The 12,890-nt window shown below is 46.4% G+C and overlaps 1 protein-coding gene across 1 annotated transcript; it reads left to right on the forward strand.

Moving 5' to 3' along the window:
- The first annotated feature begins 450 nt into the window (after nt 1-450).
- Nucleotides 451-12,781, forward strand: FANCE (FA complementation group E). Its single transcript, XM_069073518.1, has 8 exons — nt 451-977; nt 7,508-8,123; nt 8,795-8,839; nt 9,182-9,241; nt 9,496-9,639; nt 9,908-10,031; nt 10,345-10,423; nt 12,258-12,781. Exons 1-8 carry the CDS (start codon nt 700-702, stop codon nt 12,343-12,345), a joined length of 1,434 nt encoding a protein of 477 aa, XP_068929619.1. The 5' UTR covers nt 451-699; the 3' UTR covers nt 12,346-12,781.
- The last annotated feature ends 109 nt before the right edge of the window (nt 12,782-12,890 follow it).

The raw sequence follows: 12,890 nt of genomic DNA on the forward strand, positions 1-12,890 counted from the left end.
GTAGCTATTCCACCTCCCAAATTCTGATCTCTGAAATTCCCTTCTTGGATCACCTTAGGTCCGTCCGCCTTCCCCTAAAACCCAGTCTTGATTCTCCTAACATCTTTTCGCGGAGGAGCACCCAACAGAAAGCCCCGCCTCCAACGAGGCTCCACCACTAGGAGGATTCAGCGCGCGGGAGACACGGGGCCCCGCCCCCTACCCACTCCCGCCTAGCGCTGGTCCCGCCCCCTAGGCTCCCCGCTCCTCCGGGAGGCTCCTCCCCCAGGCCCCGCTCTGGACCTCTGATCTCCACCAGGACCCCGCCCCTAGCCTTATGGTTCCGCCCTTTTCTCTCGTGCTTCGCCTACGGGTCGCGAGTTTCGATTTACCTGTAGGCCCCGCCCTCTTACTCAGATCTTGGCTCAGAACCCCTGCCTGCAAGCCACGCATGCGTAATAGCCCCACCCCATTCTCTTCGCGTTCCCCCCCTTCCTGCGTCATTTGGAGATGGCGGGCAGAGGAGGCCGGAAATGTTTTGGGATTGGCACTCCAGCCTTCTCCTCTCCTCCCCTCTCCAATGCCCTGAGGCCGGTAAAGCCGGCTTCCCGCCAGAGCAGCTTCGGAGCCTACTGACCCGAGAAGGGGGAGGTGCTGACCCTTGAACCCTGACCTCAGGGTCGTGCAGATTCTGGAGATTGAGCTCTTTTCTCAAGCAAGATGACCTCTCAGCCCCCCGGCCAGCCAGCCTGGCCGGGGACCGACCCCGGTCGGCCGGCGGAGGGGTGGGCGGCGCGGTTGGGGGCCCGGCTGGAGCCCCCCGCCCTGTTCCTGCTGCAGCTGCTGCAGTCCGGCCCCGGAGGGGTGTTGGTGGCGCTCAGGGCTCTGCCGAGGCTTCGGGCTGGGAGATCTGAACGGCCCTTCTGCTGGGGCCCCTTCCTGGAGGCGCTGAGCCGAGAGGAGCCCGTGCTCGAGGGGCCCGACCGCCGCCTGGAGCTGTAAGTAGGGCGGCCCCCTCCCACCTGCTCCGACCCAGGGGGAGCCCATCTAGAGAGCTGGGCACCCAATCAGGGTGGTCCTCATCTGTCAGGTCGGGGAGGGGGTCTTCTTACCCTCCCCTCTCCCACTGGGGAAGTGTATGCAGAAAGTTCTTTGCAGACTTCAAAAATCTAAAAATGAAATTTGCAGTTATCCTACCCAGATCACTCGGGGGCCCAGCTCAGCGTGCACTCTTTCCTTGATTCCTTCTCTAGTCAATTAGGCAACAAACATTTATTAAATGTAAGGCACTGTGCTAAAAGCTGGAGATGTAAACAAAGAAAGGTAAAAACAGCCCCATTCTGTACATCATTGTATGTTTTCAACAAATTCAGTTGTTTCACAAGCATTTTTAGGTGTTATCGTAGGTAGTGCTCGAGTTGGCAAAGGTGAAATAACCCCTAACCTCAAGGAGGATTCATTCTGCTCTATGGAAACAACATATTCCAATGAGTAATGCAAAATGCATGCAAAGTAATTTGGGGTGGTGGGACCAAGAAAGCCTTCCATTTGAGCTGACCCTTGTAAGGAGCCAGGGATTCCAAGATGTAGAGATAAAGAGGGAGAGCATTCCAGGAATAAGGGAAAGCCTGTCCAAAAGCATGGAGACTAGAGGTGGAATATCCCATAGGAGAAATGAGAAGCAGATCAGTTGGAAGATGGAGTGTATGAAGAAGGATAATGTGAAATCAGTCTCTAAAGATGGATTGGAGCCAGATTGTGAAGGGCTTTAAAGCCAAACAGAGAAGTTTGTGTTTTATTCTAGAGTCAGTGAAGCTTTTTAAAGCAGGGGTGTGTGTACCTGCAGCTGGGTAGAAAATGGGTTGGAAATGAGGAGAGACCAATTAGGAGGCTGTTAACTAGCAATATGCTAGCCAAAAGGTGATGAGGGCTTGAGCTTGGGGTGGTGGCTGTGTGGGTAAAGAGAAGAGTTTGGATATGAGGGATATAGCAGATATAAAATCAACAGTACTTAGCAACTGATTGGATATAAAAAGTGAGAGACATGACTCCCAGATGTTGAGATTTCAAATGTAGGTAATTACACAGATAATGGTATCTTGGACAGAAATAGGGAAGTATTGGATTTTTAGTGGTTTCATTTATTTGATATAGTGCAAAGAGGTCTAGATTTGGAGTCAGAGGGTCTGGGTTCAAATTCTGGTTTGGCCACTTCCTATCTGTGTGAACTTGGGCAAGTCTTTAAACCTCTCTGGGCCACAGTTTCCTCCTCATCAGTAAAATGAGAGGGGTTGGACTAGATGATGTCAGAATTTCCTTCCAGATCCAAATCTGTTATCATATAATCCAGTGAAGAGGGGTAGAACAGGGAGAAGATAATGAGTCCTGTTTTCCATATGTTAAATTTGAGGTGCCTGTTGGATATTCAGGTGGAGATGCCTAGAGCAGTTGACCCTGAGATCAGTCTTGCATCTGACTTCTTAGAGGTGATCATTGAACCCATTGAGAGCTGATAAACTCTCCAGAGAAGATTGAGCCTAAAGTTGGAAAAGGAAAGGTCCTGGGAAAAAGCCCACGGATATGCCTGCTTATTAATTAAGCACCTCTAGCATACAAATCTTTGTGCTAGAGGTTTGAGATACAAAAACTATAGAACTGCCCCTGTCCTTAAGGAATGTTCATAGATAAGAACATAGACATGTTCATAGATAAGCATGATGTAATGTCAGAGGAAAAGGAGTACAAAACATCCTCCAAATCAGGAGTTCTTAACCTGGGATGCATGAGGGTAAATCTCTTTCATAGATTTCAAGGGCTCTGTGAACTTGGATAAGGGAAAAAAAATTACATCTTTATTTTCACTAATCTCTAACCAGGGCAGCTAGATGACACAGTGGACAAAGTGACAGGCCTGGTGTCAGGAAGACTCACTTTCCTGAGTTCAAATCTGGCCTCAGACCCTTATTCTCTGTGTGACCCTGGGCAAGTCACTTAGCCCTGTTTGCCTCAGTTTCCTCATCTGTAAAATGAGCTGGAGAAGGAAATGGCGAACCAGCATCTTTGCCAAGAGAACCCCAAGTAGGGTCACAAAGAGTTGGACGCAACTGAAACAACTAAAATTTATTTGTTGTTGTTTGTTTTATTTGTACAAATTTATATGTGTACGAAATTGTTTATGGGGCAGGGAGGTGGTGTAGTGGACAGAGTGCTAGGGCATCATTATCTTCCTGAGTTCATATCACTCTGGTATCTTTGCCAAGAAAACCCAAATGGGTCACGAAGGGTTGGACACAACTAAGGAAGGGTTGTTTGAACATTTTCTCTCCCATCAGACGACGAGCTCCTTGACAGCAGGGGTTCTCTTGTCTTTCTTCATATCCACAGCATTAAGCACAGTACCTAGCACACAGTAGGAGCTTAATAATAAATGTTAGTAGGGGTGGCTAGGTGGCACAGTGAATAGATAACCGGCCCTGGAGTCAGGAGAACCTGAGTTCAAATCCGGCCTCAGATACTTAACACACACACGAAAACTAGCTGTGTGACCTTGGGCAAGTCACTTAACCCCAATTTGTCCTACCTTCCCTCCTCAAAAAAAAGCAATAATAAATGTTAGTTGACTGGGCAGTGAGTGAATACAGGCAGTTCCTAATATAGCCTTTTCTCTATGTCTCGTATTCATTTTTAAGGAGTGAAAAAAATTTGAAACTTTTGGAGAATCTGCAGGTTTAAGATTACTGATAGCTTACTACATGCTAGACACTGGGCTAAGCAGGGGATAAGAAAAAGAAAGCCAGTCATGTCCTCAGGGAGTTTACAAGTTAATGGGGAAAGACACAAAAAGAAGATGTAAAGATATGGAAGAGCGTAGGGGACTTGAGGGGAGTGTGGTGGAAAGGAAGGTCTTATGTCAAGGGATATATCCAGATACTTAAGTCTCTTCCACCATACTTCCTGAAGTTTATACTTCATTCTGTTATGGCTAAGAGAAATCCTGCCATTTAGGATTAAATGTTTGAAAAATGCAGACTTTTGAATTCTGGGTCATGTGGGCAACAAGATGATGGATGTTTTCTCCAATCCCCACAATTTCTCAGACCTCTCCAAAATAGAAATTTTTATGTGTCACAGATAAAACATTTTCCATTGTTTCCATGGTCTAGGACGCTCAGAATCCAAAAGAAGATTTAAAAAAATTCCCCAAACCCAAAAGGTAACACTTACTGACCCTGAGCTCACTCAACACCCCTTCCTCACCTTCCACAGTACTGGCAGCAGGCTGCACTAGCAGACTCAAAGACAGGACTTGGATATATGTCAAAACCCACTCCTATACCTCAGTCTCCTCTCCCATTTTCAAATGCCATGGAGAACTTGACTCTGGGCTCCAGAAGTTTGCTCAGGTCTGGATAGCTAGCTTGGCCACAACCCTTGAGAAACAAAAGCTTGCTGGGGCTACAACCCAGAAGAACCAGTGAGGCAAAGTGCTGAACTGTTTTATCAGCTAAACAGACTCTGAATTGTCAGTACTGGACCAGAGAACTGAACAGCAGAGAGAGTGGGACAGATCACCAGCACAAGATACTGCACGGGACAGAACACAGCACCCAGCAGAGACCAATTCTGACCACTCAAAAGTCTGTTGGGGCAGAGATGTAGGCTGTGAATGGTGAGTTGCCCAGTGTGGGTGGAGACTGAGACTCTTTGAGATACAGCCTCCAAGGAAACCACAATCCAAAGGCAAGGGGTCAGGAAGTGAGTAATAAGAAAAAGGGGGATAAGGGGAGACTAAAAGTAGTGAAGATTTCAAGAAAAAGAACTCTCAAAGACCCTGAACATAAATCAACAGGAAAAATAGTAACAACAGAAAGAAATTTGGCCTCCAGATCTAGTAAATGAGTTCAGACATCTATGAATAAATACTGCAGAATAAAAGAAAATAATCTAATACTAGATGAGATAGAAGACCCTGTGGATTTTGAGGAGAACATGGAGCCACAACACACTGTACCTGAGTGGTTGAAAAGAGAATTATGAGAGCAGAATTTATGTCCTGAACAACAAAAATGAGAATAGAAAACCTTGAATCTCCAATGGCAAGCCTCACCAAAACAAATGCACATACAGAAGTGAAGGACAGCCTAAAAGAAGAAAAACAAAAAACAAGAACGTTACAATAAAATATGCTTACTGTGCAAGCAAAATATATTGATCTTGAATGGATGATCTTAACACCATAATGAAGGAAGTATTAGAACAGAACTGCCTAGAACTTCTGAACATAGAAAACGAAATTCCAATAGGAAGATTTCACAGATCTCCTTCAGGAAAAAACCTAATGCTGCAAATTCTAAGACATGTAGTGGTTAAATTTGACAGTTCAGTTCAAAACAAGTTCTTCCAGCCATCAGGAGAAAGACCTTCAATTACAATGAAAAAGACATTTAAATAATGCAAGACTATTTTGTACCCACAAGAAAAAGGAGGAGGGAATGTAATAATGTATTCTGAAGAACAGTGGAGCTCAGAATGCAGCCCAGAGTAACCTGTGTTGCAAATTTGAACCTAACCCTAAAGGACAAAAGATGGAATTCAATAATAAAGAAGAATATGAAACATTTTGAGAAAGAAAACCAGAACTGAAGAGATTATTTGCTTCTTAAACACCCCAAACAAAAGGAATGTAGGAGAAGCGAATATAACTGGGAAAGACAGCAACAGCAATAGAGTGACCACCCAAGGACCGGTTAAAGTCTTCTTTCTAAATGTACACAAGGAGCCTAGGTGAAAATGAAAAAAAATGCAAACAAGGACTCTGTCATTCACACATTACTGCTAGTAAGTTTTAATCAGATTGCTTTCCTCTTCATATCAATAGAACTCAGAGGGGGAAGGGTAGATAAGTATATGTGTGACTGTTCAAGAAGGACCTCTGGTGTGAGTGCTTGTGAGCCCCTTTTAGGGCCGCTCATCTACCTTGGTGTCCCCCTGGCACTCTGCCTGTGGCTCCAAGAAGCTATAGCATGGGCAGTAGCCACCCCCTGGTTAAACCATTTTAGCAGATGGTCTGCATCAAGTTGACAGTGTCCAATGGGCCATACACCCATAGATGAGGTAGGAGGATGTCTACCCCAAGCATGTGAAGACTTCCTTTGATGGAATGGGTGGATAAGAACAATTTGTCCAACAGTCGAGAGAGCAGCTGAAGCAGACGCTGGTGTGCTTACAGTTTTGTCAGACATCAGAGACACCAAGGTCATCTACCGCATCCAGGACCATCGCCAGTCATCCTGGCATTGATGACTTGGAAAGAGAAAGTGAGGCTGACTACTTTGTGCAATTCTGCCTCATCTAAATCTAATTTATGAGCAAGTCAAGATACCACCCCGTGATGTCATTGGTCCTTTTAGAAAATGAAGAACAAACAACAAATATATGCCAGCTACTGTGCTAAAAGCACTTTGTAAATAGACATTTGATCTTCACAACCACCCTTATAGGTGGGTTCCATTATCATTCCCATTTTATAATTGAAGAGATTGAGACAAACAAGTTAGATGACTTGCTCAGGGGTCACATTACCAGTTTCCAAGACTCCATTTATGTGGGAAGGAAAATAGAATGATTTTGCCATCTATTGCTTTGGGAGGAGGAGGTCGGTAGGCCTAAATGAGGCAAAGAGTAGAAGGGCATGCCTTGGAGCTGGGAGAGAAGATGTAGCACTAGCATGGGGATGTAGAAGGAGATGGAAGGCTGAAGATCTTGGATTTATTTATTTCATATTTATGCTGTAGATACAGAGGGACTTCTCATGTCCCCCATTAGAATGTAAGTACCCTGCCAGAATGGATTGTTTCATTCCTTGCACTTGTACTCTGCATTAGCACCTGCAGTAGTGCCTGGCACATAGTATGTGCTTAATAAATGTGTGCCTTACATAGTGCTAATCCCGCTAACCCTGAAAAGGGGCAGAAAAGTCTCTTGCTCTTTCTCTTGCCTGACTTGGCCCCCTGCTCCTAGAATCCAGAATTCAGGCTTATCTTGTATGTAGCTCTACTCCCCTTGGTCCTTCTTAGTGGGTTAACCAAGGAATCCACCATTTACAATGCTTTATCATTTATAATTCTTTAGGAATATGTGTTCTGGGTTCTAGATAACCAACATTCAGACAGACTTTTGGAGGACAACCTATTTGTGAATGGGATCGCTTATTATCTGTGTTATAATGCTATGTGCCTACTCTCCCCATTAGATGTTAGACTGGGACTCTGAGGGGACCTTGAGGTTCTTGAGGGACACTGATCAGAATTCTTTTTATCCCTCATGGTATCTTTAAAACAATGGGTGTTCAGTAAATCTTTGTTGAATGGTATTTGAATGAATCTCCTTCCTTCCCCCACTCTGTTTATGGTGCTTTCTGTAGGTTCTGCTTTCTAGTTTCCTTGTACTCCCACCACCATCTGCCCCTTGTTGTGACCCCCTGTTCAGTGTGATGCCCTCACTGCCTCCTCTTCCCTCTACTGCCTAGGAAGCCACTGCTGCTGCTGTTGCCCCAGCTGTGCCAAAGGAGCCTCTTGTCCCTGCTGTTAGCTGTTCGTACTGAGCTTCCCAAGAGTGGACTCCTCCTTCTACTCCAGGCAGTCAGACGTGACCCTAACCTGGATGCCTGGCTTTGGGCCCTGGGGGAGATGCTTCAGAGGGAACTGATTAGAGATGAGGTGACCAGGGAGACCTCTCCACTGACACCAGGGTGCCGAGAACGGCTCCAAAGCCTTTGTGGACACGTAGGCCGAGGACTGAGACAAAGCTATCCTCTGGACCTCAGGGAGACTGGGGACACGGGCACTCAGCGTCCTGGCAAACGCAAGGAGCCTGAAGCAGAGCCTGAGGGCTTTGTGGTAGAAGCCTGCCCTAAGAGACTTCGCTCCCTGGAAGGGAAAGGAGAGAAAGAAGAGGAGCAGCAGCAGCCGCTCCAGGAGAGACCCACAGGTGAACAGGAATTACCTGAGGGAGAGGGCGGAGCTTCACCCCAGAGACCTGAGAGCAGCAGTGACCAGCCCGTTCTGGAAGCGGCAAGCAGTGGGACCAGTGACGGACAGCAGGAGAAGCTGGTTGAGGTTCTGGAGTTACCCAAAGCCATCAAGGTGCGAGGTTTGGGGCTTCAGACGTTGACTGGAGTAAGGGGATGGGCGAGTTATGGGAGGCTGCAGGCAGATTGGTTAGAGAAGGCTGGGAGAAAGGAGAGAGTGATTAGAGATGCCTGGGACTGCAGTTCATCTAGGCCAGTCCTCTCATTTTTACCCATAAAGAAACTGATGCCTTTAGTGACTAAGTGACAGGCATAAAATCATAAGTGCCAGCAGAGCTAGGATCCGATTCTAACTCCTCTGACTCTAAAATGAGTCCTGCCTCGACCATCTCTCACCACGCGTTTATACTGGCCCAGGGCTTCATCCAGTTTTACTCTCCCGTATAAGCCTGGGGGTTGCCTGGCACCACATTCAGGTACATGAGATAGGGGAAACACAGGCCCATTTGCACGTCCTTTACTTCATAGATTATGAGGTACTTTCTTAGTTTTCAAGTTAAAATGTCATGACCTCTTTCCAAAGGTCATTGTCTCTTGATTTGTTCTCCTCTTGTGGCTGCTCTTCTTCCCTATTCTCACTGGCCCAGGGCCTCTCCCAAGAGTGTATATTCAGTAACTGGTAGAAAAAAGACAGTCTCTGGGGACCTGGAGCTCAATCTGAGGGCTGCTCAAGGAAGGGAGGTAGGAACAGATAAGACTCAACTATGACTGTCCTCTCTTCCTCAGGACCAGGTGCCCCGAGTGCTGGAGCTGCTGGAGACTGAATGGGAGGTGAGTGTTTGATAGCTTCCCCATGTCTTTGCTCTCATGGCCATTGGACTCCTGAAACTACACATCAGACTAAGCAAGGACATTAAGTCCCAGGAGAGACAGTATAAGAAGTGTAAAATTATCTAAGCATTATATATAAATTATGTAAGAAGTGTAAAATTCTGAAGACAGCCACTTGAATGGAAAGAGCTGAGAACCAGACTCACCATTGACCAGCTTTGTGACTGGGCAAGGCACTTCCCCTCTCATGAGCTCTTCCTCTGTAATACGAGGGATTCAAATAAATTATTTTTAAGATCTCTTCTGCACTAACGTTCTATAATTCTGTAATTCTTTCCCTAGGGCCTAGAGGGAGCCCCACCACTTGAGCTGCAGTTTCTCCATGAGTGCAGCCCCAGCCAGGTGAGAAGGAGAGCTTTGGGGTTCAAGTCTCGTCTGTCTCCCTCTCTCCTCTGGGGACCCTGCCTCTTTCCAGACCTCAGTTTCCTTGTCTGTTGTGGGAGGACTGGAAGACACTTGGAGTTACTCCTTGGTCCTCTGCTTCTGATTCACTAGGTGGGAGTGGGTGGTTCTCTCAGCCTGGCCTTATGGGATGCTTGACTGAGGTTGTGAGTGAGCCTTGTGCTGATCTGCTGTCTAACTGCTCTCTGTCCTAGCTGGAGAACTTCTGCTTACAGCTGCGGCTCTCCCGGCTCTCGGACACAGCCCTCCTGCAGTTCTGCAACCGGCTCCTGGCGCTCTCACCAGACCTTAGCTGCAGCAGTGCCACCATACTTGCGAGGAACCTTTTTCTTGAACAGGTATATGCTGGGGGCAAGATTTGGCACATAGTGGGAGGTAATGACTGGTGTCGCTGCTTTCTCCTACCTACTTGAGAAGGATGGTTTTGTTTGCCTTGCTTCCTGGGCGGCATCCCCTAGCTTCCTGCTTCCAGAGTCTCATGCCTTGGCTTGGGTCCCTCAACAACCACTTTTCCCTCATCAAAGGAACTTAAAGATAGGTGCTGTACATGGAGTTTCTCCAGATATACCCAATCCTGTTTCTTCCCATGTCTTTCTTTCCTTCCAGATTCTTTCCCTGACAGCTTCAGCCTCTCGTCTGTTGAGAGCTGCCATAACTGCATTTGGTGCCAGGTATCCTCACCCTGTCTGCAGAGGCCTCATGATCCCAGCATTACAGGCCACGGGCTCAGGTTGGTCAAACTCCTCAGGGTTAGCTCCATCCTTTTGCACAAATAGAATCCTAATCCCTGGCCTGTCTTCTGTATCCTTTCACTCCGGGTCTGGCCCATGACCTATTTCTGACTCAAAAAGAGAGGGTTGGGGGGCGGAGAAGATTAGTGGGTCAGCAAAGCCCCATTTGCTTCACTGATTAAGCTCCAATGTTCATGTCTCCTGCCTGTCCCTCTACCTTTTGTCATGGCCTTCTCAGGACTGCCCAGGGATCCTATTCTCAGTTACTTTGTTGTCACTAAGATCCAAATCTTGTTTCTTCTTCTGCCCCAGGCCCCATGCAGACAGAGCTTCTTTGTTGCCTGCTGGAGGGGGATGCTCTGGAGTCAGACTTGCTGGTGCTGATGTTAAAGTAAGCACGTTTTCTTCTCCTGTCTCTCTTTACCTGAGGGCAGGCAGCCCTCGGGACCCTGGGACAGCATCAGCAGTGCATCTATAACTGGAATAGATCTTAAGAGGTTTTCTATTCCAACCCTCTTGTTCTGCTATAAGGAAACCTTGGCCCAGAGAAATGATGAGGCCTGGCTCAGTCATCATGCTTGCATGGAGCATCTCCCCTGTGCTTGGTCCCATGCTGAGTCCTGTTGGAAGAGGGAAGTAAAAGATGTTACTTCTGCCCTTAGAGGGGCATTTAGTCTAGTTTGAGAGACCAGTTGTGTACATATGTGAAAAATTAGAGAACAAGGGGCATCCAGATAGCACAGCGAGTAAGAGCACTGGCCCCAGCGTCGGGATGACCTGGGATTGAATCCAGGCTCAGACTCTTAGCACCCTCCCAGAAACACCTGGCCGTGTAACCTTGAGCAAGTTACTTAACCCCGATTGCTAAAAAAAAAAAAAAAAATTAGAGAACAAGATAGCATTCACTATGATAGCACTGGAAGCTGCTCTTATGAGTGCTGAATTGTACAGAATGGCATTTAGAGGACGGATATAAGATATGGTGTACATTGTACAGTACTGATTGCAAATGCAGAAGGAATTGGGGGGTGGGGTTTGCTTCCTGCTTTGATTATTGCATAATGTACATTGCTATTTTTTATTTATCTTATGTAGTATTTTTAATTCTTTTTTTACCAAATGCAGTTTCTCATAGATAGCACATCTATCAATGAACATTGAACATTTAGATACTGTCAGCCTCCAATATGAGGGGTCTAATAATATGTAAATATATTTCTAAGCACAAATCCCTGTTGGTTTTTCTGGAGTGTACATTTAGTGATCTTCTATATACCATTTTACAAACAATTTTTAAAAGACCTCTTACTTTTCTTTTTTTTGGAGGGCAGTTGAGGTTAAGTGACTTGCCCAAGGTCACACAGCTAGTAAGTGTTAGGTGTCTGAGGCCGAATTTGAACTTATGTCCTCCTGACTCCAGGGCCAGTGCTCTATTCACTGCGCCACCTAGCCACCCTGACCTCTTACTTTTCATCAGACAGTGTAATAGTAGATACTTGGCCCTTAGAATCTGTACACTAGCAAAAAGGCAGTGATTGTTGAAGATTGGCTTCTATTGGCATCATCAGGGTGGGCGGGCTCATCTTCAACAGGAAGTCTTTTATGACTAATTTTGTCCCCTCTGCTCCCTTTCCTGTCTCTTTGTCCCCCATTCTGTGACCTTAGCACTTTTAGTATTCACTTTCTATACCTTCCATGTAGAACCAATTGTAGGTTTTTGTCAGTACTCCTGTATCACTTAGGAGACTCTCACAGAGATGCAGGGATTTCTGGAGACACAGGGAAGGCGCACAGCCCTATGCTGGTCCCAGGCGCCTAGAATATAGAGCTGCAACATCATCTAAGCCAATCCCTTCCTTTTACAGATGAAAAAATTGAAGCCCAGAAGAATGAGTGACCCAGGGTCACTTAAGCCATTAAGTAGCACTGGTCAGGTTAGAATCAGGTCTCCTGATTCAAGATCCAATGGTCTTTCTCCTCTACCCTGTGTTCTATGCAGTCAGCTAGGGTCTAAGTTCCTAGAGAGCAGGAGCATGCCTGTTCTTGACCTGCTGACTGATGGCAGAAGGACTTTTCTTGCTGCTTTCCCTTCATTTCCCTCTTACTCCTGCCCCTGAGATCCTGATTTTGGGAGGTGGGAAGAATATGATGGGCCAGGAGGTGAGGGGAAGAGTTGTTCCCACTCTTCCTTCCCCTCCCTCTTACTTAGGACCTCTCCTCTGCAGACAGATCTTGGAGTTGCCCTGGAGAGAAGAGACCTTCACAGTGATGCAGTCCCTTCTAGGGCGGCAGGTAAAGGTTCCAGACCATTAGTAACCTTAGGATCATAGACTTATAGCTAGAAGGGGCCTTGAAGATGGTTTAGCCCAACCGCCTCATTTTACAGAGGAGTAAACTGGCAACCAGAGAGATCAGGTGCCTCACATAGGTGGTAAGTTACCAAATTGGGATTTGTTCCCAGGCCCTCTACTCCAGATCCCATTTCTAGTACACCACACTGCCTGGCTGGAGAATCAGGAATAGTCAGTCAACAAACATTTCTGAAGAACTTGCTATGTGCTGGGTGGGCATTATACCCAGTGCTAGGGACATAGAGGGAAAGGAAACCCATGTGTGTAGTCACCTAACATGCCAGGTACTGTGCTAAGAGCTTTGCAGTTATTTTCCCATTTGATCCTCATAACAGCCCCGGTGGTATGTATGCACTGGTATTATCCAAATTTTCCATAGTTTCATAGAAAAACAAAAATACATTCCTGCCTTCAAGGAGCTCAGGTTCTAATGAGGGAGGCAAACGTGTAAGTAACTACATACATGCATGCTATACATAGAAGTAGATGGAAGGTGATTTGGGGGGG

Source organism: Petaurus breviceps, unplaced genomic scaffold, assembly GCF_028583685.1.
Source record: "Petaurus breviceps papuanus isolate PSGF00001 unplaced genomic scaffold, PetGlider_PUasm1.0 90865, whole genome shotgun sequence".
Taxonomy (NCBI): Eukaryota; Metazoa; Chordata; class Mammalia; order Diprotodontia; family Petauridae; genus Petaurus; species Petaurus breviceps.